The sequence below is a fragment of the Bactrocera dorsalis genome, chromosome 3 (assembly GCF_023373825.1).
Source record: "Bactrocera dorsalis isolate Fly_Bdor chromosome 3, ASM2337382v1, whole genome shotgun sequence".
In the NCBI taxonomy this organism is placed as follows: domain Eukaryota; kingdom Metazoa; phylum Arthropoda; class Insecta; order Diptera; family Tephritidae; genus Bactrocera; species Bactrocera dorsalis.
In genome coordinates, this window is record NC_064305.1 from 54,317,332 (window position 1) to 54,345,222 (window position 27,891).

The following is a 27,891-nucleotide window of genomic DNA, read 5'->3' on the forward strand; positions in this document are numbered from 1 at the left end:
GGTACTTAGGTGCTTGAACGTTTTTTGATGGATTTGGAAAATTCAAGGCTATGTTTGTACACTGAAAATGTTAGAATCAGATGGAATTTGAAATTGAGTTATAAGGGAAATAGAAGAATTTTTGCACTGTTACATAGGAATGTCAGAATAATGCCATATACCTAATTTGGTTGCAATCGGTCGGGCAAGTCCCATGATATGTGATTTCCCCTAAATGTGGGCAGTGCCACTTCCATCGTCCACTTTTTACACCAGCTCTTTTAAAGCTATCTCTTACCATCTTAATGTCTCTGACGCATTTAGTTACTCATTTATTGCACTTTAGTAGTTTTTATCAAAACCCGTTAAATGGAAAGTGGGTGGGGTTATCATCCGATTTCACACATTTTCGTACTATTCTAAGCAGGTATGAAAGAATGAAGCTTTATTGGTTGTTTACAAACCCACTCTCAAAAGATTTGCCTAACCACAGGTGTACCTCTATGCGATTCGTGTTGCTAAATTTTTGCATCTTTCTTTTCTCATCTAAATTTGCATCTTAATTTAAAGCTTAGTTATGGCTTTAGATTTGCATCTTTATACGTTATCGATTAGTGGCACTTTGTGGGCGTCGTAGTGGTTCGATTACGACCATCTACAAACTCGCCCTTTTGCCAAGGGGCCTGTGGACCAAGTATTTTAAGACATCTGAATTTTTCCTCCAGTATCGCTTGCACGGACGGTCGAACAGACATACAGTCACTCGGATGTCAACCCTTCTCGTCATCCTTATCATTCATATTTATATAAGTATATAATCCTATGTCTGGCTCGATTATTTTTAGGTGATACAAACAACCGTTAGGTAAACAACATGTTGCAAGAGTACAATAAATCTGTCTAAAGGGAAGAACGGCTTTGAAACTGTAGCATAATACATTCCGATAATATGATATAATTAAGGATTACAGGGCACCGAAAATAATTGAAAATTTATCTACATACTATAAACTTTTAAAATATGCATTTCAAAAAACAAACCTTCGAAATATTATAAAAAAGTATAATTGAATATATATACATACATATTTTATATGCTTGCTCTCTGTTATGTTAAAAATTTCAAACAATGAGATTAATTGGCTTAACATACTGTGAAAAAAAACGCAGAATCGTCTAAATGTAGGAATGAATACACCTTCCTCTAAAAACTTAATATTTACATGCAAACACATTACGTGGTGATTACTGATTTTTAATTACCGTTTTTTTAATTGAGTGAGTTTTTTATTTCTATAGTTCAAATATTTCATATATGACCATATATTGGTATAGTTTAGCAAAAAACACCTTTAGCGAACTATGTATTTAATGGAAATAATATTTACATCACTAAATGCAATTAAAAGTTTGACTGTAAACAGTGTGGGATTAGAACAGAATAGGCTTCGCTGTTTTCAATATTACTTGTGTTTGAAATGAAATGCTCTAACCCAAGTCTGATTATAGAGGCTTCCTGAAATTTACATTACTGTATCTTGGACTGTTCTCAGCAAACAAAGTGTTTTTTCCCTTTAGAAACAACTGAATTTTTTTGACTAAATAATAATTTTCAATTATTCTATTTTCATTTTAGTCTATACTCAAAAAGTTCAATTATTTATAGGACATACCATGTATACTTTATAGGATCTCCCACGTTTCTTTGTAAGCATTACAAACTTTGTTGTAAATGGATATACATACCATGTTCAGGGTATAAAAATACACTTACGAATATACTTCAGTACACCCGTCCATATATGCATAGGAAGGCTATATTTTTAGCGCAATGTCCATTGGACAAGAGTCAAGAAGGTCGAACAATGAATTAAGCAGCAAGCGGTCGCTAAACTGCTTACTTAAAACATGCTATAATAAAGAAAGTAGGAACTTAACTCGACTTTACGTAATAAAACAGCTCAACTACTCAACAGGAGGAAAGTAATAAAGTTAACAAAGCAAAGTACTTAAGAATACAAAGAATGCATAAATTACAATGTTTTACTAAGAAATTAACTTAACAATTATACTTACACTTTAATTAGTGGAAATGCTTCGTAATAAAGAGGACAAATATGTTCATCTTAACACAAAAACAAATTGTTCGCTAGTAACACAATAGTCATGCAATAGTTTTTTCTTGTTGGTTTGCTAATAACTGATAAAAAAAGTATATGTATTATATTTTCAAATTTATTTCTTTATTATATTTAAAGTACATTATTTTTTATTACTGCTTTCACTGATTTTATTTTTATTATCACTTTATTGTTAGATAGAATGCTGACGTAATATACTTGTAATATCGCTAATGTAGTAATAACCGTATAATATCTATATGATGTGTATCTGTATATAATTAGTTGCATAATTATGCATTTATATCAAAGATATACACATTTGATGTACTATAAAATAGAAGTTTTTCGACTACAAAATAATAACAACACTAAGTGATTGAATGATAATTAAAAGAGCTACGGTTAATCGGTGGCAATAGTAATGGCTTACATATGGTTTAAGGATAAGAAAACGACCAATATTCAAACAAATAATAAACAGCTTGTTTATATTAATAATTTCAATATTTTCATTTTTGTTTAAAGTACCAATAATAGTTTTAAAACAGCTCAATTTCACAACGCTTTCTCTTAGCCAATCTTATCTAAAACAAATGTTCCGTTGAGTATTCATTTGCCACACGCACTTCACATATCCGGGATAAGCGCGCGGAAGCACGCGAAACGGAAATCAAATGCAGGAAAATAACACTTAGAATTACAATTACAATATTTAATTTCTACGTTAAACAAATACAACTAAATTCTGCTAGTTTTGAAACAAACAATGCAATTTGATACGCATACTTTCATCTAAACAAAATTAATTCAATATTGTGCTAATATTCATTACAAAATTATTTAAACTCTATTAATTGCTAAATTATTAAATATTTAATTTATTTTAATTTCGCTTAAAAGTTACATTAATATAATATTGATTAAATATCAAATTATTTGCTATTCAGATGCTAAGCAAAATATGAGTAGAACTCTAAAAAGGTATGACTAGGACTGGGGCTGTGTATACCAAATATAAAAAAAATAATAAATACCTTTAACTCAAGATTGAAAATAATACGAGGCCACCACTTGTAACGGGTGATCAAAGTTGTGGTACTTTTTTCAATAGTCTTTTTTGCTGTCATATTATTTTTGTTCAGTATTGTTTGGTATTTCATTATGGAAAGACTTACGCCTGAACAACGTCTACAAATCATTCAACACGCAGTCAAGAAAATATAGCAGCCGTATCTGATAATGTACACAAAGACCGTGCAGAGTCGATTCCGCGCCGTTCGCAACAACGACTTAGGGCATTTCCAGTCAAGGTCTTAAATAGAAAGCGCACAGCTTGTGCAAGAACTGAAACACTCGACATCCCAAACGGCATCGCTTCGCTCTATGTGCTGTTGAAAAGTTCCAAGAAGATCCGTCGTTTTCGAGCCAAATTTTATTGTCTGAGGCCCATTTGTGGCTGAATTTTAAGAAGAAAATTGCCACATTTGGGATGAAGAGCATAATTGGTGTGTATACTCGTATGGTCCGGTGGAATCATCGGTCCATATTTCTTCAAAAAAGATGCCGGTGAGAACGTAATCATTAATGACGACCGTTATCGCGCCATGATAACCGACTTTTTAATGCCTGAAATTGAAGCTCCTACTCTCGGGGACATTTGGTTTCAACAAGACGGCGCCACTTTCCACGTATCGTATCAATCAATGAATTTATTCAGAGAATTGACCACTAAGATTGTGTAATAACACACCACAAGACTTTTTCCTGTAGGGAAATGTAAGGTCTAAAGTAAATACCTCTTCGATTGAGGTCTTGGAGCAAAACATCACGCTTGTCATTTGCCAGTTAACAGTGGAAATGCTCGAACTAGCCATCGAAAATTGGACTCAACGGATGGACCATCTGAGACGTAGCCGCGGCTAACATTTGAAAGAGATAATTATCAAAAAATAAATACCAAAGAATGTTCCTTCGAATAGTAGTAACTTTCCCCTTAAATTTGAAGTTTCTGCGTGCTTTCTTTACAAAAAAACTCGAAAGGGATTTCAGCGTTACTGTTATCCTTTTTAATATTGGATCATACAATTTGGTATTCAAATGTACTCAATTGGTACTGGTTCACAGCTGTCGAAAACATAATTTAGTTTTATATGTGAAATTTCTGTGGCAAAATTCGTAGTTTTCTGTCATTTTGTCTCTGTTGACAATTAGGATTCTCAAAAAGTTTTATCAAATCACAAAATTGAATGCGGGTTTTTACTTCAATTTAACCTTTCTAGTTGGACAATAAGTTAGCATTTCATTGTGTGGTTAATTGAGCACAAATACTAATCAATTTCGAAGTTTTTTAATTGTCTCATTAGAAATCTGCTGCGCAGCGCTGAATGTTGAACTTAAAACAATGCATAAAAAGTTGTTAAATGTATTTAAGGGGTAAATTATTAATATTTATGTTCCTGTCGCATGTTCTCAAGTAATTAATAAATAATTAGTTTTATAAATATTTGAATACACAACCCCACGTTAGATGATATTTTTTTATGATAAGCGTATATGATAATACTAAATATTTCTAGTTTAAGGATGTGAGTATTTAGGACTCGCCGATTAATATGTTTAATTCCAATGATTTTTCCGTACTTCACGGTTTCTTCCGATTTCCTTCGATACTAGTGATTATAGATGAAGAGTAACAGCTCATATTGTAGGTTTGTGTGCGTTCTATTAATTGCTACTCATATACATATGTATATATGCATTTTATGTATAATTGTATTAAATAACTTCCGCTTATAAATCTTGTAGTTATTTGCCATTGACTTTTCATAGATTTCGGCTTAATCTTACGACCAAAAACGCATATACATATGTATTGTTGTACGAGTATGTATGCGTATTTTAAACTAGATCCGTTATCGTACGAGTATAGTGTATATAGGGCTTCATTAATTTTAATTCATTTTTATTGTTGTATATTCTTATATAAATACAATCTGCAACTGTTTTCAATTATTCCTTGAAGCACCGTTTAATATTCGTAAGTAACTGCATGCAGCCCTGTTATTGATTGCACAATTGATATAAATTACTCTTACATTTATTGACTTTTACATAATTTGTAGTTAATTAGATTTCTGTGCATAAAGCCAAGTCGTCATGGCACTTTACTTTATTTGTAAATTAAAAGGGAATGCCTCATAATTAAATGTGCGTAAAGCCTCTAGAAAAGTTTTGAAATATTACTTTTAATGAATACCGTTAGTATGTCATATGAATACTGTATTTACATTTTAAAAAAATTACAATTTATATTTATTAAGTATAACATATGAAAGCTAGTGTAAGTAAATATTTGCAAATTTTGTGTAAATACAAAGTATGGATATGCCATATTGTATTTACATCTAATTTTGTTTTACAGATCACGTGTGCCTAGGTAAAGCTTAATATGAACTTTGGATGTCGTCGGAAGGTCGCTGTAATCCGATTAAATTATACAAGTAGTTAAATCGAAACTTGTGTAATTAAGTCATTACTCACTTGCAAATTGAATATTTAATAATACTCCGGAATTCAGGAAGTCAATTACATTTGTATAAAAATATGTATATTTTAACACAAATTTAGAGCACTCTTTCCGATTTCTGCTTAAGTGCATATGTATTAAATGCAATATAATAGTACGGTTCTCATCCTGTCGGTTTATGTACTAGCTTATTGCTTTTTCATCAAAATGTTGAGAATACAAATTTTCTAGAATATTTTTGGAATTGTGCATTTTTCTGTAGTTTAATTTAGTTAAAATCATAATAAGCGAAACTATCGAAATGTAAATCACTTGACAATTTTTCTAGGCGTGGTACCTATATGATATGATATTGTGGCAGCAATTCTCATCATTATGGGCTATTTTGAAACTCAAAAACTAATTCTACTTTTAGAGTTTTACAAAATTACAAAAAAGGTAAGAATTTTGACAGATAAGAACACTTTAGACATATGTACATATTGTTGTCTGAGAAAGCTTAACGTTGTAGGTTTCTCCAATTTCGAGCAGTTTATAAAAGTTATGAAAATATTTTTTCATTCAGTGAACCAATCCTGGAGTTGTCTTTACTACGCAAATTTACTTCAGTTGAAATTTCAGCATCACCGATGCAACAAAATTTTTAATTGAGTCTTTCATATTTTTTGTGTTTTTGCCATATGCAAGAAAACGTCACTTTTCAAATCACCCTTTATCTGTCAAAACTACATTTATTTTTGCAGAAACTTTAGCAGTAACAAATAACACATTGTACTCTTCATTTCCTTACTTTGCTGGCTGTTTAAATTGTGAAGAGCGTTAACTGCTCTTCAGTAGCTAGATATACATTACTGAATAGACTTAGAATAAATTTATTGAAGTGAAAAGTTTCAGAAAACTTAGAACTTATTTATTGTTGCGACTATTATTTATTTTTCTGAGCTCTGTTTATTAATTGTTTGGTTTTGATCACCAACAAAATTGCATAAACAGCTCACTTGCATGAAGTTAATACTGAAGGATCATTCATATATCTTGGAATACGTAGGAATTAGCACTTAGGACCTTTTCATCCATATCAAAATAATTAAATTTAACCAATCGTCATCAAGAAATAAAGCGGCAAACCCATTTCTTAGTACCTATGTACTATATGTATATACATATGTGTAAACTCACGCTCTTCACCTATTGGCAGTGAACAAATGTATACATATAAGTATATGTTAAATATGATCTGTTTAGTTCTGCGATAAATAAGATTTCTATAGCTACTACATACGTTCGAGTACAATATCAATCATAATGTTTTCGAGGCTTAAAAAATATGCATCGTTCCCGCTTAAGATTTATCTGCCATATACTCGCATAATTATCCACATATGTATAGTTATATCTTCACGAATTTCTATATTAACGCTGCCATATTTATGCATAGATATGTGGATATAGTGTTCGTCAATTATGTGGTAAATAGCAATGTGGCAATTATTTCAGTCCTTCAATTATACTTTACTTATTGTTTTTCGCTTTCATATAAACATAAATAGAGATTTTTCAATCTATCTTACGGCTTACTTTACGCTGAGCATATTCATATCAATATTTAGTAACAACATTTTAATTGTAATACTTGTTTAATGTTAGTTTTTATGTATATTTCTTACGCTGTGTTTGTTCTTTCGACATGTCGTATGAGTAACCTTCAACCACTTGTGTATGTGTGTATGTTATTTCCTGTCAATGGGAAATATTCTGAACGTTGATGACGCCATTTATACAATCTTTACCATAATTATCAATTGTATTATCGATTCGTTCCCTGTTATTACTTAATAATTGCATAATTACAATATTTTTAACGTTATTCTAAGTCAATGACATTTAATTAACGTATGTATATATAAATACCTATGTAGGTACTGTATATAGCTATGTTTACACGTTACATATATGTACCAATATATATTCATCGTATATACATACAAGTATAAATACATATATAGTCAGTGTCAAATCAAAGTAGAGTCAGTAAATGAAATCTAAAAGGTGATACACTAATAGGGCGGATGAGTTATTTAAAGGGCGGGTTGTGTGAGTGTTCAATTAAAAAGCTTAAATGAATGCATTTAGACAGAAAAACCAATAATTTTGGTTAAAACTACACTCTCTTAGTTTGCAATTAAATAATTATTACTTACATAGGGGTGCTTTGATACTCAAAAACTGAAATTTACAGAAGTTACAAAACCTGCCCGAATGTTGACAGGAAAAATCACTTTTGATATAATGTTCTCTGGCAAAACTTAAGGTTGTAGGTTTCTGAAGTTTTCTCCAATTACGAACAGGTTATAAAAGTTATGAAACGACTTTTCATTCAGAAAACAAATCCTCGATTATTTTTATTTGTGGAGTGCGGTTCGCTAATAAAATATTTTCTTATTTGATTTATATAGATAGTTAACCAATGTTCAGGCCTTCAATCGCCTCGTAACACATTGAGAACAAGTTATATAAAATTACCATTTTGAATCGAATATAGTCTAACAACGTAATTATTTTGAGTTCAAGAAAATAAAAATAAAATTTAGTGTTTTCCTAAAAGATCATGAGTATTTTAGGAAACAGAGATAATGCTTTAAGTCTTTTGGCTGATTGGACAGTATTACAAGGCTGAACTGGTACGGTAGGTTTAGGATTTATGTACTATTTGTGAGTTAATTTAGCAGTTCCTATAACCAAAACAGTCCAGAACTCACATTTACTCTTCTAAACATTATTTTTGTTTTTATCATTCGTCCTCATTGAGTCCATTAAGCTCGACGCTCTGTGACTCAAGACTACGTTTCAGATCTGCAATTGTACTGAGGATCATTTGCTTTTTATTAACCTCATCACCGTTGGTGGCAGCAAATTCACTATCACCGGTACAATATTCTCCCACTGCTAGATGTAAGTCGTGACTGCTTATGTGTGTGTTTAAACGTGCATTCGAGCTTTGACGCTCCCGACGCCTCAAATTATGTATTTTTGCCAACATTGCTTGTTTTGGGATTTCTAAAATATTGATTGTTATTAATTTTTTGCGAAAATAAAAACTTGTAATTATCAAAGCGCTCACCCGCCTCCAAATCGAAACTTTTTTTGATGCGCTCAAATGTCGAGCTGCCGCTATAAACCTTTCTCTTCAGCGGCTCGCTCTGAGGACAAGCTTGCATTATTCGCGTCTGCCAATCAGCAGCTGAATTGCCTGATTTTATCTTCAAATTGGTCACATTGTGGTTAGACAAATCTGCTTCATCATAACGTGAAAGTCGTGCGAACTCTGGCAAGTAATTATGGTTTACAGCATCCACATCCGAGATTTTGTTCGGTTGCTCTTTGTAATCGTCATTTCTTAGTTGATTTTCCTCATAATCTTTGTTTTGAAACTCGGAATCAGAGTCGCTATCGAAGTTTTGACCACGTTGCAAATAAGCACCAAGCTTGTGTCGCGACACTGGTGATTGGCTACGGAATCTGCGTTCTTGTATGGTTGTGGATTTTGTGCTCTGTGGCATTAGTCGGCCATTTAGTTGTAGCTGTGGAGACTGTGGAGGTTTTGATGCTTCTACTGATTTGAGCGCTGGTACCTCTGGTGGCACATTTTGATTGATGAAATTCGTTATGTGGGTTTTCCTTGGGCTGCAGCGACTGAACCGTGGACTATTAGGTGCTGACGCAGGTGCATGTCGCAGTAGGTCTATACGTCGATTAATAGCGGCCGCCAACTCTTGTTGTTGCTGTTTCTGTAGCTTTTCTAAATGGATAGCATCCAAAGATCGTTGCTGCGCTTGCTTAAGCTGTTCGCGGCGTGTTTCTGTTTCACAGTTTTTTAACATTTCTACTCGCTTGTTGGCCAGAGGATTGACTCGTCGTGGACTTGAGACGGGTGTGTCACGTGGTATGCTGGAATGTTTGAAAAGGTAATTAAATATTTTACTTGTTACACATTAATACTTACCTTTGCATACTGTTTTTCATGGAGACTAGTAGGGATTCAGCTTCCTGTATGAGTTGTCTGTATTTAACATCTGCCTCCAAATCCGCTTTCAACAAAGCCCGTTCACTCTCCGCGATTGTCATAAAACGTTTAGTATCTCGTACGTCTGTAAACACCAGTGAGCTGGATCTATTTGTAAGCGGCGAAGTCTCATAAATCCTAAAAGCATTTCATAAATTATTAATGTCGCCTTCTCTTTTTCAAATTTAGTATATTTACCTATTCTTCGCTGTGATATGTCTTTGTCTGCGCACGCACACTGGCGTACCACCTACACTGCGTGACTTTCGAGATTTGTGTGGTGAATTCGGTTGTTCGTTACGATTTTCGGCACTCTTCTTGCGTGTCTTCAGAAAGCGCTTACGCCGTCGCTGTGAACTATTCCCAGTAGCCATGACGGCATGGCTTTCTTCTTGGCCATTTTTCAAACTTCTTGAACTTCTGCGCGAGCGAACGGATGCGCGTTTTCCACTGTGCTGATGCACCGACTTTGGACTCTGGTTGTAGTAATAACAACTACCCAAATTGCAATCTGAGCCTCTACGCTCAGAAACCTCCTGCATAGATGAGGTATCAATGAAGTCTATGTCGAGCAGCTCGTCAGTATCACATTCATCTCCCGCATCCTGCCCGGTGTCTAAGTCGGAGGGACAATCCGTTTGGTCAGAATCACTGCTGCAAAATGTTCAATTTAAGTACTCATTAACCTTGTATTCCCAATTAATGTAAGTTGCTTGCTACAAACCTGAGTATGTCAGTCTCCTTCTCATACACGTAACTCTCATCAAATTTTCCCATCATCTCGTTTAGCGTGGCATCATCATCACTTAATATCGGTTCCCTGTTGCTTCCAGCACGCTCATCACTTATAATGCACACACTCGCCAGCACGGCAGCTAGAGGCTGACCTACCTTCATCTGCAATTGCTCTGCACGCTTACGACGCACAGTGTTGGGTGTGTAGTTCTTTTGCATATTTTCCACTTCAGTCAAAGACGAAGAGCTCTCTGTCGACTCATACCCTGCAGACACCTTGCCAGCATTGTTCCTACAAAGCAGATAAAAATTAAGCGTTTTAACTGTAGCCACCTTTGTTCTTTTCTCCTTGCCGAGAAACTACACTCGTGCGGCTTAAAGCGCATTATGACGAGGTATTCGATTGCGCTTTCTGCGTTCTACTCGACCACTTACATGTCACTTGTCTGTTGGATGTGTTGCACTACCCGGCGTCCATCCGTTGTTGCATTACTGGATCTTTTTCCAGATGACGATGTGCTTGCGGCATCAAGTTCTCTTCGCCCACCTCCTGAACTTCCACTTGTCGTCATCTTACCCGGTTTCTGATGGCGCGAAGGCGTGCCGACAGCCTCAGGCAGCCTCGTTGAGTGCGCTGACGAGGAAATCGTCGACGTGTCAGATGTTGTTGACATCGCCGTTGGCGGCGGTTGTGTTGGTGGCGGTGGTGGCAAAAATGCTAACACATTCTGTACGCTTACACTTCCTGCCGCTGGTGCATTTGCTTCCGTTGTGAGATACCACGGATTCGTACGTATGCGACAACGTTGTCTGGGGGAGGGTGCTGTGCGATTGAAGAGAAAAGGAGCAATTCGATACGTGACAATGACATTTAGTTATGATATTGATCAGCGAAGTCAATGATTTTGTTTATACTTTTATGGTATAATGAAAAGGACTTACATTCAAAACCCTTCAAGGTGGGCAAAACAATAGTGTTACGTAACGGTAAGGGACTATGTCGTCCAACACTTTCAGGATGTTGGATGGCATGTGGGGCATCTAATGGTATGAACGGTTCATGATGCGTGCCGTTGTTGTTGCTGCAACCTTGGCCCATATCATACGAATCGGCGCGCTTGTATAGGCTGGAAGCATTGGCGAATGAAGTCTTTGGCTAAACAACGACGCAAATAATATGGGAGCAATTAATTTGAATAATTATTTATGTATGTATATTTTTATAATGTTAACATTAACTGAAATTAAAGATGTGGCATTTGTTCTTAAAATTAAGGCATAAAAAAAGGGATGTGGAGACTTAGTGATTTATCCATATACCATTGTGCTAACCCTTAATATTATAATAAAAAATGTCTGTTTTAAAAGTAAAATCCGTTATATTATGTCAATACTAAGGGAAAACATAGCGTGTTTGCTATAAAACCAAACACAACCCATCAAAATTTGGAACAAACATTCGAAGTATTGTTGACGGACTTCAGGATGTTTTCCGGCTTTTGGTTAGGAAAAATATCATTACTTAGCCTGTTAAATTTGACGATATAAATATTTCAATGATTTCGTCAGTTCAACTTTTCAATTACTTAAACTTTAAAGAGGAGATAAAGGTTTACCTATTATCCATAAATTAACCCTCAAGTTTTAAATTCATTAAAACTAAATCTTCTAATTGAAAGACTTTCAGCTTACCATAGGATCTATGGGAGACATTTCTTCTATTTTATTCAGACCAAATTTGTACCGCTGCGCCTCGATGGCCAGCGAGTTTACGCTCTTCGGAAAGTAATGAGTGCCGGTACGCATATTAATATAGTATTCCGGTGGCGTGTAAATGGCGCCTGGCGAAGTACCGTCGGTGGAATAGCCAGTAGAGTAAGCACTTTCCGGCGATGAGAGACTATGGAGCGGTACGCCAGCCACACTTGCCCCTGGTTGTGTGCCGTTTAGAACGTGTCCATTGCCAAACCGACCGCCACGCAAACGTGAGCGCTGACAATGCATGGTTGCTAAATTGTTCAAATTACCAGACTGATGACTCGAAGAAAACTCGCCCGAGGTACTGCACACATATCCATTAGCCGAACTTTGAAAGTGTTGGGATATATATTCAGCGCTGCCACTTCTTACATACGTCATCGAGCCATTCGCATTCAAACTGTCATTCGAGTTGCTGCAGCTTTGAATCTTCGAAGGCAAAAGACGTCCGTAGCGCGTGGAGGCGTCATCCTGCGAACGCCTGTCCGCGTAGAGTGAACGCGCTGGTGTAAACGAGGTGAGCTGCTCGGATTTGGGACGTTCATGTATGAGAAAAGGATTATTGCTATTGTTGTTACTATTGTAATTAGAACTACAAAGATCAGGATGACGTAAAATAGTGCGGATCTCCTCATAGTGAACGGTATTTGGATCCTCCTCTTCGAAATGTCGCAAATCTGTAGTACTGTTAACTTGTTCCTCGGGTGTAGGGAGAGGTTTTGTAAACGTACTATTATTATTGCAATTGTTGTGACCAGCTTTACTATTGCTGTTGTTGTTGCCGCTTGAGTTCATGGAAGGCTCTTTAGAGCCAGTGGACCACGATAGCGACGAAATTGATGACGAAGAGCAATCGGCGGGATGTTGTACTGTATTCTGCGGCAGCTGTGAGGGTTGCTGCTGTTGTGATGGTATATGGTGACCGTACGATTGTGTGAATGACCTTGCTTGCAATGAACGATCATCACTTGAATTATCCTTGCTGTTTGGCACTGTATAAGGAGGTTGTTGTTGATGTTGCTGCTGTTGATGGTGATGGTGATTTGTGTGATGCGATTGGCTGCGTACGCGATGTTGTGGCGCATATAGGAAATTGTCGGATTTCGGTGAAGTGATTGTCTCCTGATCCGGTGACTGCCAACCGTAACGACTCTGCGTCTAATGGAGACCAAAACGAAAAGAAAAATGAGCTGAAACACACAAAGAACTCGACCCAGACCCAAATAGCCAATCATCCCTATGACGATTTAAGTGGCCCACTATACATTAAAATTCCCGCAGTGAACTTACATGGCCTTGAATAGGCGAGACTTCACGACGCCTGACTGGACTAGCAATGACACTGCCGCAACCGCTTCCACTACCACTGCCACAGCCGCCACCGCCACCTCCACCATTGTGATGATTAGCACCGAATGAGGACATCGTGCTGGGCGAAACCATTACTGTCGTCATTGTCGGCGCCGCGGATACGGACGAGTTGGCAGTGATTGATGGTGACGTGGAAGACGCGCCGTTACTGCGCGCGTGATGAAGCGTAAAAATTGCGCTCGAATTGCTGCTGGAAATCTTTTTGTTGCTACCAACGTGATGCTGATATGCCTCATGACTGCAGCCCGCGGCAGTGGCGGCACTGACAGTATTGCTAAAAAGAAAATGCGGAAAAATAAGCAAAGAATAAAAGGCTAATACGAGAACTGCTCTCAAATCCGAAATTGGTATTTCAGTTTTATTTTACCTGTTTATAGTTTTATTTTTGGCGCCCTTCTTACGCGGGCGCCCAATGTGGTTTTCCATCCATGAACGTAATTTCGAGCCGAACATCGTGTCCGAAAATTTAGTTGCCGTTTGAGTTTTAATACTTTTATATTTATTTATAATATTACTTATGACTTATTATTTAAGTATTGACTTCAGCATTGCTTAATTGTATATCATTTCGGGTTTATTCCTGTATATGTTGAAAACAATGGACGGATTTCGTCAAATATTGCACCAAGAAACTAGAAAGGAAGAAAGTAACGTTAAATTATATTAGATAATATAATAATTAGTAAATATATTCAAATGAAACAAATTATCACCGTTATTACTACAATGGGAATCTGGATATCTAACACTAAGTTATGACAATCGTGCTGACGAAGTCAATGGTTTCGACAAATAATTATTATTAGAGCAATAGCTCTAAAAAACCTTTAAATGATATAACGGGTTATTTAAGTAGTGGTACTCCTTACAATAGCCTTTTTTGACAGATCACGCCTGAATCGTGTCAAGCTGCAATGTTATTTTTGTTCAGTATTGTTTGGCATTTCATCATGGAAAGACTTACATTAACAAATCGTTCAACTTTATTACGAAAATTCACGTTCCATAAAGAATGTGTTAAGCGCGCTTCGTCCAACTTATGGTCAACATAATCGGCCAATTGAGCGTACTATTCGCAACACCATCACCTATCTTGAGATCCAACATTCATTTTTGGATAATATTTTGTCGAATAGATCACGTCCAACACGCAGTGAAGAAAATAAAGCAGCCGCAACTGTACCGTGCACAATTGATTCAGCGCCGTTCGCAGTAACTCGGACTGACGTATGGAATGACTTGGCGCATTTTACTTCGAGATCCTAAATTGGAACGGTACCAAATACAGCTAAAGCCGTTCGACCTTTCCAAGCGACATCACTTCGCTCTATCGACTCTTGAAAAGTTCTAAGAAAATCTGACAAATTTTGTTCAGCGATGTATTCCATTTCCGACTATTTGATGTCTGTAATTGATCACGGTGACATTTGAATACAATGGCGCCACTTCCCACATATCGCATAAATCAATGGACTTATGGACGTCGGTGAGCAAATAATTTCCCCTTTCACATCACACCGTCAGACTTTTTCCTGTGAGGACCTTGGAACAAAACATCACGCATGTAATTCGACAATTATCAGTCGAAATGTTCAAACGAGTCATCGAAAATTAGACTCAATGGATGGCCCATCTAAGACGTAGCTGCGGCCAACATTTGAAAGAGATAATCTTCAAAAAATAATTGGTAATGAATGTTCTTTATATCTGTTGAGCGTAATAACTAAAAATTAATAGATTTAAATAAAAGTAGTGTAATATATAGTAGCAACTATTGGTAGTTTGCTCTCAAAAAGTGATTGTTAACCACAATCAACTTCACATCGAATTCGAAACGAAATGAGATAACATAGATGAAATTTTAGAAGTGATGTTAGGTGGTTATATCCAACATAATGTTTATTCCATATCCAAATGGAAATTGGTGGAGGTCCTCCCTGTCAAGTTATAGGCTACACGATTGAGTCCACTTTGACGATAATAATTTGTTATGAATATTACCTAATAAATCTGAGTTAAGTTGTCTGAAACTATATTTCATGCCAATTAAAACAAAACTTTCGTCGAGTAGAGCACTGCTCTGTTCCTTATTTTTGTAAAATACTCGCTTCTACTGGTAACTCGAGAGAAATTGTAGATATTTACTCATGGTTTTTTGACCAAACTCAAGAAGCAAGTGTTTATCTTACATTTATCAAATGTTTATAAAGGTAAATCCATGACTATAGGTATTTGTTTTCTATGTGCGACTTGAGATTAAAAATCTTTGGTGAAACTTCCACCTTGATATCCAGTCAATGCATAACTTTTAGTGATTTCCTCCTCCAAATAAAAAGACGAACTTTATCGCTTGATAAATGAATACGGCCGGCTAAGAGACAAAAATTTTGCCAGAAAAAATTTGCCTAGACACCGGAGATTGCTCTAATCGTGTATGATGCAACAGACAATATCTCGTCACCTGAAATGCAAAATAACGTATTATCAAAAAATTCGAAATTGTGTCTTATTGATTACGCTTCACTACTTCAAATTATGTACATAATATTGCATAGGTCCAACATTTCCAGGTTCTGCCCTCAGATATAAACCAGTTTTAACCAATATTAAAATTTTTTTTCACCCATTTTATTTCGTGTTTCGTTCATGCCACTGTAAATTTCCGAAAACGTTGTTACGTTATTTTGCATTTCAGGTGACGATATGTAATATATATTTTAATATGGGGTACTATATATCCCCATATGATATATGAAAAAGTATATATATACTATGATGAGCAAACAGTGAGACTTTGTTCATAATTTTAATTTATTCTTCAAATTCTTTGTCGTTGCCCTCGGAGCCTCCTCCTTGGCCCCAACACACCACGTTTAATGTCTTCAATTAAAAAGGTTTCCCCGAAGCGATCGTTTGAGTTTTCTGAATAGCCCGAAGTCACACAGAGCTAAATCAGGCGAATACGGTGGTTGGTTGTAAATCAGGCGAAAAACTCACGAAGCATCAATGCAGTACGCACCGGTGCATTATCGTGGTGCAAAAACCAAGAGTTAACTGACTCATAATTCATAACACTCAAATAGTATTTCTAGCTTACAGTTTGGCCGGCCGGAAGGTATTCGATGACCGAAGAAAACTGTCAACATAAATTTGATTTTTAACCTGCTTTGACGTGGTTTCTGCTGCTTCGTCTCACCTTTGTACGATATTCGGCGGATTATCTGTTATCCGGGTCGTAAGCATAGACCAAAAACTCATCATCAGTAATAATACGATGCCAGTACTTAAGATCTCTGACTGTTAATCGTCGTTTTCAAAGTACCTACTCCTTTATTTTATGGGCCTGTAAATCATCTATTGTTGTTGATCCGTTCTCGACCCTCTTCGAATAATTTGTACCAATCAAAAACACTTGCTTGCGACAAACAATTGTCACCGAAAGCCTTTTCCAATATTCTGAACTTTTCGGCAGCAGAAATTTGGTTCCGCGCAAAAAATTCAATAGAATTGAACACATACTTCAGAGAGACAAACGTATACTAAATTAATGATAAAGCAATATTGGATGAAGATGATACTTTGAGTCAAAAGCAAATGGCAGCCGTGTTAAATGCTGCACAACAAACAATTTCAGACCATTTGAAGTGTGGAAAAAAGGTGCAACATGAATCGAATGAAAGAAAAAAGGAAAACCAAAAAAGCTCTGTGAAACGTGACGTCTTGTGAAAAACGACCAGAATGGGCCAGAAGACACGGCAAAGTAATTTTGTTACACGACATTGCACCTGCACATAAAGCAAAATCAGTTTAGGATACAATCAAAGTATAAACAAAAATTTCAAAATATAGCGAATTTCTTTATTATTTTTACTGATTTTTGAATAGCCGTAACTTTTTTTCAACTTCCCCGAATTTAAGAATTTATTGATAATTGAATGTCTGAAATACTAACAGTCCTCCAAAATATCCAATATCCCTAATATCTTTAATAATATTAAATATATCAAAATACTGTATGCATATTAAGAATAATGATTCACTAATGTTTTATCTTTCATCTAGCATATAAATTTAAATCGATTCGGAACAACTTGACTGAAATATGCATATATTTTTTTTAACTCAAAACTCATTCAATTTTGTTCATTATTTCTATAACATTTTCCTCATAACAAACGATCTTCTGCACCCATTTTCCAAGTATAATTTCCTGTTTGCCCCCAATTTTTCAAATGACTTTAAATTATGCAATACATTCCTGCCACCCTCCGGATAACTCAGTAGAGCCCTTCGCAATCAATGTTTTACATGTGAAACTTGCCGTCAAATACCATAGTTTGCTAAAATGAATTTCAATTTCTTTGAATCAGCATGCGAAAGGTGGGAAAATGAGCCTATGTGCATATGTATGTATGGTTATTTGGTTTAACGCCCTCACTAACTTCGTTACACATACTCTTTCACTTGAGTTCGTAACAATAACTTCCAGTTGTTCTAGTTCTGTCAACGTTTCATATCAAGTGGCCGACAGGCGGATATAAGCATATGTATGTAAGTATATGTGCCTGTAAGGGGTCCTAGTTAGGCCCCCACATTCTATGTGCTTAGGCAGGCCAACAAGCCAACTTGGAGTCAAACTGGCTCAAACTGCATGAAATTGTGGGGTAAGCTCTCGCATGCTTTTTGTAATACCCTTTCCGACCAATAGGCGCTGAAGCGCGTATATTTGTTCGTACAACGGTGTGGGATATCCGGCATCGCCCACATACGTAATTACTAGACGGACAAGGCACAGATGACAACTATATTCTTTTTTATGGCAGTGGGAGCCTTTATAGGAGTTAGGAGAACTATACAAGTATGTCAGATGCTTTAAGCATTAGATATTTGTAAGCGAATTTCTATCACAAAGTTCTTAATTTCGACCAAAATAGCTGCCAACTCAACGAACAAAACTAAAACAAAAATATTGCTTCAGCTTCCGACCTTACATAATATTGGGTTGCCAAAAGAGTCTTTTTGTACTTCTAATCAAACTTCAAATATTTTTTTTATATTTATACTAATAAATAAATAAACAAATATGTACCATTTTGGTCGACCACTTTTTGCCATTTTCCGCTAGCGACATTATTCCATCAGTGCAAAACTTTCATCAGTGTAAGTCGAAATTTCCGGAACGGAAGCGAGCCATTGTTGTGCTAAACGAACTGATATATCTTCGTCTCTGTAAACTTCACAAATTTCATTGGTGGCCTGCTTCGCATTTTTCCCTTTTTTATGAAAAAAAAATTCAAAATATAGCGAATTTCTTCATTATTTTCACTCATTTTTGACCAGCTCTAACTTTTTTCAACTTCCACGAATTTAATTTGATTAAATTAAGCTTAAAATCTCACCTTTCCAACAGTATATGATAGTACACAATGTGATTGGTAGCACTAGCGATATACGACTACAACGACATCTATTGACAAAATACGAAAAGACTTTTTCCACTACCCAATATAATCCGTGCCATTTTACCAAGACTGTAGAGTTCAATGAAAGAACAGACACTTTCCAGCAGTGACGAAGTAAAAATTTCATAAAAAGATGAACTTAAGTCGAAAAACATTTAGCCCAACGACATCAGTGTACTACCATAAAATCGCCAGATCAAATCGATGAATGCGTTGTGGTAAAATGTGAATTTTCTCATTCGATGGAGACCATCAAAAATTAGCTTTTGATAAACCTCACCAAGGGGCTCCGAAAACGGCTACCAACTACGTGATACTAACGTGATAAAATTCTATGACCTCACATTGACAGACCGCCGCACGTCGGTGAGACAGTCAATAATTGGAGACGTGAGAATTTTTCACAGTACTGTTTAGCCAGAAAGTTTATGGTCACGTTTCTTCTACCTTGAGCAAGTTATATTAAGTCTGCCACTATGTTTGTAACACAAAGAAGGAAGTGTCGAGAGCTTACAAAATATATGTATATAACTACATTTACAGGTCGACGAGCTGAGTTGACTTAGCCCTATCTGTCCGTATGTTTGCGAACTAGGTCCTCTTTACTTTTTCTCACAAAGGTATGACATCAAATTAACAATAACTAAGAAGAATTGGAGCAGGCCGGAACTCCTATATAAAATCCGAGGGGAACTAGTTTCCATTAGATGACAGCGAGGCAGCCGGACCCAAACCCGGTAACCAAAGTATGGCTGCTAAGCAGGGAGGGCGGCTGTCAGATAATCTGCCAACAAGGGGGGGCGGAGTTTTGTAAAAGCTTTCGAAGACCCCATAGCAGAATCTGGCGTGAAGACCAAATGGACCACAAGGCAAATTTTGTTATTTCTTAAAATGAACCCATTGAAACCGCTGACGAAGAGTGGTACTAAGGTAAGAATCACAAACCACAATTCGAACGCCGAAAGCATCGAAAAGCGAGATTCGCGCAGTCGAGCAAGATACTATGGATCTGAGCTTGCAAACAGACTCTCAAAACTGTATACTGATAGGGGTCTCTTAGGTTCTATTTTCAGCAAATTAATTCCATTATAGCAAATTAGCTTCAGTTGCCCTAACAATAGAACAGCCTCAGTTTTACCTCATTGAGAAGCCATTAGCTGCTAAGGTGAGGCAGCGGTATATATGGATGGCCAAGCGGACTTAGTGAACGTAACATCACATTTCACGATAAACCTGCAATGAGTTCCAGGGCATAGTGATATCGGTGTAGCTGAAGTTAACGTTTTTTTCTGTTTAGTATTTACGAGATGGGATCTACATTGACGAATTCTTTCGCCCGGCAGAAATTAGAGTCGAATGATAAGAAGATCTCCAGAAAATATGAACACTTATGAAGAAGTTGAAACATCTTTCGCTCAAATGTATTGAAGGAGACTAAGAAGAAGGGGGAAAATCGCAATTTTTAAAAAATTTCGGTTTTCTTTTGCAGGCGGTCGTATACATAGTAAAGAAGCATTGGGATGTACATATGTATTAATCTGTTATGGATATAACAGTAGTATTGTTCAATAAATTAAATTTTATTATAATAAAACAGTCACTTTTGATTACTCTTAAGAGAAGAAATGGCAAAACTAAAAAAGTCACAATACAGTGCACTCGCGGTAACGTGAACTAATTAAAACCAAGAGAGTTCACGTTAGTGAAAATGTTCACGTTAGCGATTGTCGAATTTGAAGATGCAAAATAACTTCAAATTGCTAAATTCAGGATTTTTACACATTTAAATGTAAAAGTATTTTAATATTGCCATTAGTAAGTTCATGGGTATGAACCTACATATTAAATTGCGAATAATATTTCACATTAGATTTATTTATTAAAAAAATCCGTTATCTTTTTCTGCTACTTTTTCCTTTCTAATAGCTGAAATACTGCTTTCTCCCTTAAGCGTCTAAGTACACTCATGTCGCTTTGATCAACCATTGCATCTCCAGCCCATTGGCAATGTAAACTCAACCTAAAATAGAAAAAAGTAATAATGATATCAAAGTGTGTCGTAAAACTTCTACCTGAGGACTCAAGTCCTTAAGGAGATCAACTGAAATTCGCATTAAAGAGTTTATTTCTGCACTCCATTTGTCTTTCAGGATACTTAATGGAATGTTATGTTCAGGGTCCTCCTCGTTTTCCATTAAACTTAAAATGTTTTTTCCAACAATTGGCAAGAGTTTCTGTGCTGAAAGGGTAACAGCATCTTTCAACGTTACATTTTTCATTGATTCAAGCAAATCTAAGTTTTTTGCTGCTATTGGAGCCAACAAACTGTTTCTGTAATATAACTTCGTTATTTTAATCGCATTTTGATCCATAGTTTGGATAAGAGGGGTGACATTTGGCGGCATAAACATGGCAATTATATTTCCATCTTCAGTTTTTAATTCTGCTTCACTTGGATGAGAGGGAGCGTTGTCAATAAGTAATAGTGCCTTTATTGGTAAGTTCTTCCGCTTTAGAAACAATCTTACCTGGCCAAAATCAAGAATTTATAATAATTATTAATTAAGCGAAAAAATTGTTTACCAGTGGCACAAAAGATTGATGGAACCAATGTTTAAAAATGGCAGACGTCATTCAGGCTGATTTCGAGTTCTTATAATCCGTAGGGCAACTAAAGTGTTTAAAGCTGCGTGGATTTTTTGCCTTACCAATTACTAAAAGTTTATGTTTATGTGCACCCGATGCATTTGCGCAACAGAGAAATGTTATACGCTGCTTCTCCGTCTTTGTTCCTGGAGCAGTTTTTTCATGCGATGATACATAGGTCTTATCTAGCAAAAGCTTCCAGAATAAACCAAATTCGTCAGCATTATACAATTGGTCATTACATAACTCCATTTCCTCAATTTTTTGTTTTAGTTTCAGTTTAAATGGATCAACCAATTGAGGCTGCGATGAGAGTTTTTCTCCAGATACTTTAAGCAATCTAACTCCGTATCTTTTCTTAAATCTCTGAAGCCATCCGTCACTAGCATTGAATCCGGTCGCGTTTTCTTTAAGTAGAGAATGCAATTCCTTAGCCTTTTGTTTTAGCATTAATCCACTTACAGGACAATTCGGATGAACCAAAGGTATAGACTTTTTTCCATAGCTGGAAGCTCTGATGATTTTAAAGTTTTTCTCTTTCCCGGTCCTTGGTATGTATTATTCACGCATTTTAAAATGGCTTTTTTCTTTTTAATACTGCATATTGTTGACTTAGCGATATTTTTTTTTTGCTAAGTTAGTGACACTTGTTCCTTTTTTCAGACTGTCTAAAATGTCTGCTTTTTCTTTTAATTGCAAACACTTCGATTTTTTATAACTCATTCCGATTGATTGATCACTCCGCGAAAGAAAAAACCTTCAACTGAAGTAAGTCGTTGTGTCATATGGTAAAAATTTGCGCAAATTTTTCAATATTAGGGGATTCCCCGAACTTAAAAAATAAAATTTAATGTATTCAGTGTTGTCCGTATGTTAATAAAAAGTGTACTGAACAAAAATTTTGTTCACGTTACTGAGCTTTCTAAGTAAGTTTGTTCACGTTACAGAGTAGTCAATGTAAAAAAAAGCGTGTTCACGTTAGCCGGTGTTCATGTTAGACGGTGTTCACGTAACCGCAAGTGCACTGTATCTTGAATAAATAAATAAAAATTTACATTGCTCTTTTTCCATTTTTCTACACAATGCAGAGGCATTCACTTTTTATACCTTGAAAAGGGTATATCAAATTAAGGCTGCCACGAAGTTTGTTACATCCACAAGGAAACGTCGAAGGCTCTATAAAACACACAATACCATGTTTAGACCGACACTTAATCACACGATTTCGGCTATTGAATGGATTATCCCACTAATCTTAAAATTGTATCAATATTTCGCCATGCAAAAATGACAGTTCCAAATCACTTCATTGAAATGATTTGAAACTGATCCACGCTAAATCTTTCTGAGCGACTCTAATTTTGCGCAATCTACTTGTCAGCACTGGAAATCTGTTACATTATCACAGCTGATTTAGGCATTACAAAGGGAAAAAATGTAAACAAACATTTTTTTTTAAAGCAATGAATCTAATTTCACCTGAAAATCGACATAACAAATGAAAAGATGCATCTAAAGGGTGAACCATATAAAATTTTAAATTTCGAAGATAGGGCGTAAAAGATTGAGTGTAGCGTTTGCTGTATGGCACGTAGCACCGTCCAGCTGGAATCAAATGTCTTCCAAAAAGTCTTCCTCCTCAATTTGCTTGAAGAAAAATTCGGTTAACATTGCGCGATATCGCTCACCATTGATGGATACGGTTCCTTCTTCATTTTTGAAGAAAAATGGGCCGATGATTCCACCAGACCAAAATCCGCACCATACGGTGATTCGTGCTGGGTGCATTGGCTTCTCGACGATTACGTGCGGGTTTTCTGTGCCCCAATGCGACAATTCTGCTTGTTAACGTAACCATCGATGTGGAAATGAGCCTCGTCCGAAAAGATGATTTTTCAGTAAAATTGACCATCCTCGGTCAAAGGATCTTCTGCCCAATCTGCAAACTGTAGAATATTGAATAGCAACCCATTTCGTAAATTTTAGACTTTTTACTGAACGTTTCCAATGTCGAAATATAGATAATTCAAATTTAAAACGTTAGATGACCCACTCTATATTATTTCTATTATATGGAAAATGTATTATTTATAAAAAAAAGACGGCTTTTACTTCAAAATACTATATGAAAATCTTTTCTTTTGCCTAATACTCGTATTAAGCGATGTGAATTCTTGAATGACAATAACAGCTGTTTTTTGATCTTTCTAATCTGTAATCTCCGAAGAAATTGTTCCGATCAGATTACTATAGCATATGGCCGCCATATAAACTGAACGATCATAATCAAGTGCTTTTATAGATCACATTTTCACTTGATGAAATGTCTTCTCCAAATTTGGGAAGGGCTACTACCTTAGGTAAGAATACAAGTGCTTGTTGGAAAAATAAACTTCTTTTGAAGAGGTATCTTCAAGAAATTTAGCATTGGTTGTTTATTGAAAGGTACAATTCCGGAATTCTTGTCCCGAAGTTATCGTTTTTTCTTGTTCCCAGAAAATCTCCAAACCCAACATTTGGCTTGCTTAAACAGAATTTTAATTCAATGTACTTTATATATTTTTATGATGACATGTTGAAATCCAGTTTCATATAGAAAATACTATACTTGCAGTTTTAGAACTGAAAAGTTAAATTTGGTTGATTGAAGCTAAATAAAAAGCTGCTTAAACCTACTATAAAAGTCCTTTGTTGGATTGTTAGATAGCTGTTGTCTGAATGGTGAATAGATGGAATAGAAAACTGAACACCAATATTAGAATTAGTAGACATGAAAAAACTGAAAAATAAAACGAGTAAGGATTTTAACTACTTTTTTTAACTCTTGCCAACATGTGCTTCTTCGGACTGAGTAGGCAATTGAGATGTAAAGTTCACTCTCGTCGATCAAAGACCAAACTCTGTAAGTAACTGTTTTGTCCAACCGGGAGAAAGAAGAACTAAGGGCGCTCTTGTTATGACCAATGATTCGATGTCAGCATGTAGCATACGAGTATGTCTGTCATATAAAATGGCCGATTTAAATCAAGCTCTTGTACGAAACCTTTTTATTTGTGAACGATATTACAGCTTCGGTGCGACCTTTTTTTGTTAGTTTCAAATCTGTATTAAATCCAAAATATTTTTGGAAAATCATTCCGATACTCTCCAATATTATTGAATTTATTGCCTCTTTGAACTGTGCACCCAACGATTCTTAAAGATGAATTCCTTTAAGTGTTGTGCTCTTATATTTGCATAGCAGTGCACCGACCAACTATCATCGACTTTGGGTGGGCTTAGATTACACTATTGGGACACATTTGCAATTGTTTGCCATCATTATCCGTTGCCATTCAAATCCCGGCATAATCATCAACCAAGCAAGAGATCATCCACGAAATGGCACTACAACCTCGTAAAATTGAAGAAATAAAACAAGAAAAACAGAAAGGCAGAAAGACAGAATGAAATCTTAGAAATATGCTACTCTACACGCTTTGGATTGGAGCGGTTTCAGATTTTTATTTACTATTTGTACTATTTGTGTAGGCGAAATTTCAAATTAATGTACGAATAGAAGAGTACAAGCTGAAGTTCACTGAAAGGTTAACGATGCGCGGCGTGGCGGGTCGGAAGGAGCGGGCGGTGCACACAGAAGGATACAATGTGAGCCTGCAAGTGTGTGATAGGCGAGCGTTTCATAGCGAAATTACACTAAATATAGACAACTCTAAAAAGTTGTTGTCGCTGTTGTTATTGTTGTCATTGCTAATGTTGTAACTGAAAAGCAGAAAAGCTGAAAAGCCTCCAGGGAGCATTTTATGCTGATAAGAAAAATTCAATGCAAGAGCTGGCATGCCACGGCATACCACGCCACTTGGCTATGCAGCTGAGCCCCTCCCTTAACGACCCACTAAATGGGCGCCTGCAGTGCCACGAAAGTGTACATCGCAAAAAGCGCCGCCTGCCCCGCTCCCACAACGCATGAGGGATAGTAGTTCCACAAATGCTCTAGCACACTATCGCCGTATACATATGTATGTGTGCATTTATGTATGTATATGCATATGGTTACAGAGGTAGTAAAGCGAAGCGGAAGGGTGAGGGGAACACACACAGTGCAGAAATCCATTTGTGTGCCAATACAAACACAGACACAAATGTAGATGTATAATCGTATGTGCTCGTTGTTGTTGTGTTTGTATTCATACTAACCTACGTTATATTTGTGTGCATGTGTTGTTTGTTTTTGTACGATATTATGCTGTGCCGGAATGCGGCATCATTTACCTTATCCTTTGCGAATCCTGCAACTGCCGACGCAGCAGCGTCATCATCATCAGCGCCGCCAGTATATCCTTCATATCCTTTGGCTTATTGTTTCAGTGACAAAGCGGAAATGTGGGCAATAATAACAACAACAACAAGATAATCAAATACAAAAACAAACGCAAAACTTTAATAGTTGCCGTTACAGATGCTGCTTCGTCAGTCCACCTGCGCCCGCTTTCCCCTGCACCGTATCTCGCGTTCGGCTTTCTCGACGTTGTGTGCAACTTCTAAACTGTCGGTATACTGTTTGTTTACCGTTTGGCGTGCAAAAAATGTTTCCCACAATTCGGTTGTTTATTTTTGTTGCGACTGCACTAGAATTCTGAATTCACCAGCCTTTTTGTTGTTTACAGTCGGCAATTGAGAGTGCTGGCGCACTCGAACGCCAGAGAGAAAGAGAGCGTGTTCAACGGTGTATATGGTGTGTACGTGAGCCTCGAGTGCCGGCTTGTCTGTTCGGTTCGACTGCGTTGTTTGGTGGGGGTGGGTTGCTTACGTTGATTGACTGTTTGTTGGCACACACGCAGGATGCTTGCAGGATGCGCGCTATATCCCTGCAGCAATGAGGTGGCGGGCGGTTGCGGGTGTGGGTGGGTGGCTATTTGTTGGTGGACGCGTTCAAGCAAAGGACGTTGTCGGTGGTGGTAGCGGTGTAGACTGGCTGTGATTATGAGTGACTGCGTATGCAACAAGGGTGGGTCGTTGTTGGTGGTTATTTGTTGCTGCTACTACTTCTGCTTTGTTGTTGTAATTGTTTTTGGTGCTTTAATGCTACTGCTTGCTGCTGTAGTTAGTCTCGTTATTATTGTTGTAATTATTTGACTCTGTTGGCAATGATAGCGGTGGTGTCGGTTGGCTTCTTGTTGTTATTGTAGTTGTTGTAGTTGCATGGAGTGAAATTTTCGTATTCTCGACAGAAATTTTCAATTCTGTCGGAATTTTCTGTATTGTATCAATTTTTCGCATTCACCTACACACTCAAGTACACACACATTTGACAGTCAACGCACACGTGCGCAAATCAATACAAACACATAAATAATAATTTTGAGATTTGTATATGATTTTTTGCAGAACTTCTGTTCCAAACCACAATTTCGCAAATTGCTGTATTAATTTCCTTTTAATTATTAGCACTAATTTGATTTGATTTTGTTTTCATTATTTTTGCCTTTCATAAATAATCACGGCACTATTGCACACCACTTCGACTGCATTTCTTTATATGTTATGCGATGTTACACGAATTTTACACTATTCGCCAATCTTTCAACTTTTCCGTTGGCCGTTACACCAGCGGCCCTCACGCACCCCCTCTACCGTTTCCGTTCTCATCCAGCAGCCAATGTACTTATAATCGTACACTGTAAATGGCGTCTAGCCACACGAGAAAAAAAAATACGTTAACGTTTCTTCTGCGATTTTCTAAATTTTCCAGCCGATTTCTCTCTAACGGTATAGCACATTCATATTATTGTAATGCAATTCGCTGCCGCTCATTCATGTTTTTCGCAAATTAACACACTCTTTGCTCGCCGTTTCTCTTCTCGCCCGTATTTCGCAAATAAAATGGAAATTGTTTACAAAATAAATCAATTAAAAAGCGTGAAAATATGCATAATAGCCGCGACGATGGCCAGCCGCCAACTAGTGTTGTTGTAGCCCGACAATGGATGCAGGTTTTTTCCGTCTCAATGTATCCACCTCCCGCCTTCGTCCTGTAACGCTGGGCGACTTTATATGTATACTTGTGTCTTCGGTTTGTCAATTGTGTGTAATGTAATAACCGTACGTGCCGTTATGTTCCGTTAACCGGAAATGCGTCCGCAACGTTTGAGATGTACCAAGCAACTGATTCGGCGACTATTGACATCCGCAACCCCTGTGTTGGAGCGCCACATTTTCCTACACTTG

The 27,891-nt window shown here is 36.6% G+C and overlaps 1 protein-coding gene across 2 annotated transcripts; it reads right to left on the minus strand.

Moving 5' to 3' along the window:
- On the minus strand, positions 1-27,837 carry LOC105227702 (uncharacterized). Of its 2 annotated transcripts, none has more exons than XM_049451753.1 (11): positions 25,936-27,837; positions 13,923-14,187; positions 13,475-13,829; positions 12,119-13,342; positions 11,369-11,582; positions 10,862-11,249; positions 10,416-10,718; positions 9,890-10,342; positions 9,632-9,829; positions 8,750-9,576; positions 1-8,685 (listed from the first exon to the last, which is right to left on the minus strand). In XM_049451753.1, the coding sequence occupies exons 2-11, from the start codon at positions 14,006-14,008 to the stop codon at positions 8,420-8,422; spliced, it is 4,314 nt and encodes a 1,437-aa protein (XP_049307710.1). In that variant the 5' UTR covers positions 14,009-14,187; positions 25,936-27,837; the 3' UTR covers positions 1-8,419. The 2 variants fall into 2 exon arrangements, with proteins under 2 accessions (XP_049307710.1, XP_019846403.2); XM_019990844.3 differs by having other exon boundaries at positions 9,890-10,345.
- Positions 27,838-27,891: the final 54 nt, after the last annotated feature.

Bases quoted from the DNA above. Each gene is read 5' to 3' on its own strand.
- LOC105227702 (XM_019990844.3), bottom strand. From the start codon at position 14,008: ATGTTCGGCTCGAAATTACGTTCATGGATGGAAAACCACATTGGGCGC. The intron at 13,343-13,474 runs GTAAGTTCACTG...GGTCTCCATTAG, and splicing joins TCTCGCCTATTCAAGGCCAT to ACGCAGAGTCGTTACGGTTG. The intron at 10,719-10,861 runs GTAAGTGGTCGA...TCTGCTTTGTAG, and splicing joins ATCCAACAGACAAGTGACAT to GAACAATGCTGGCAAGGTGT.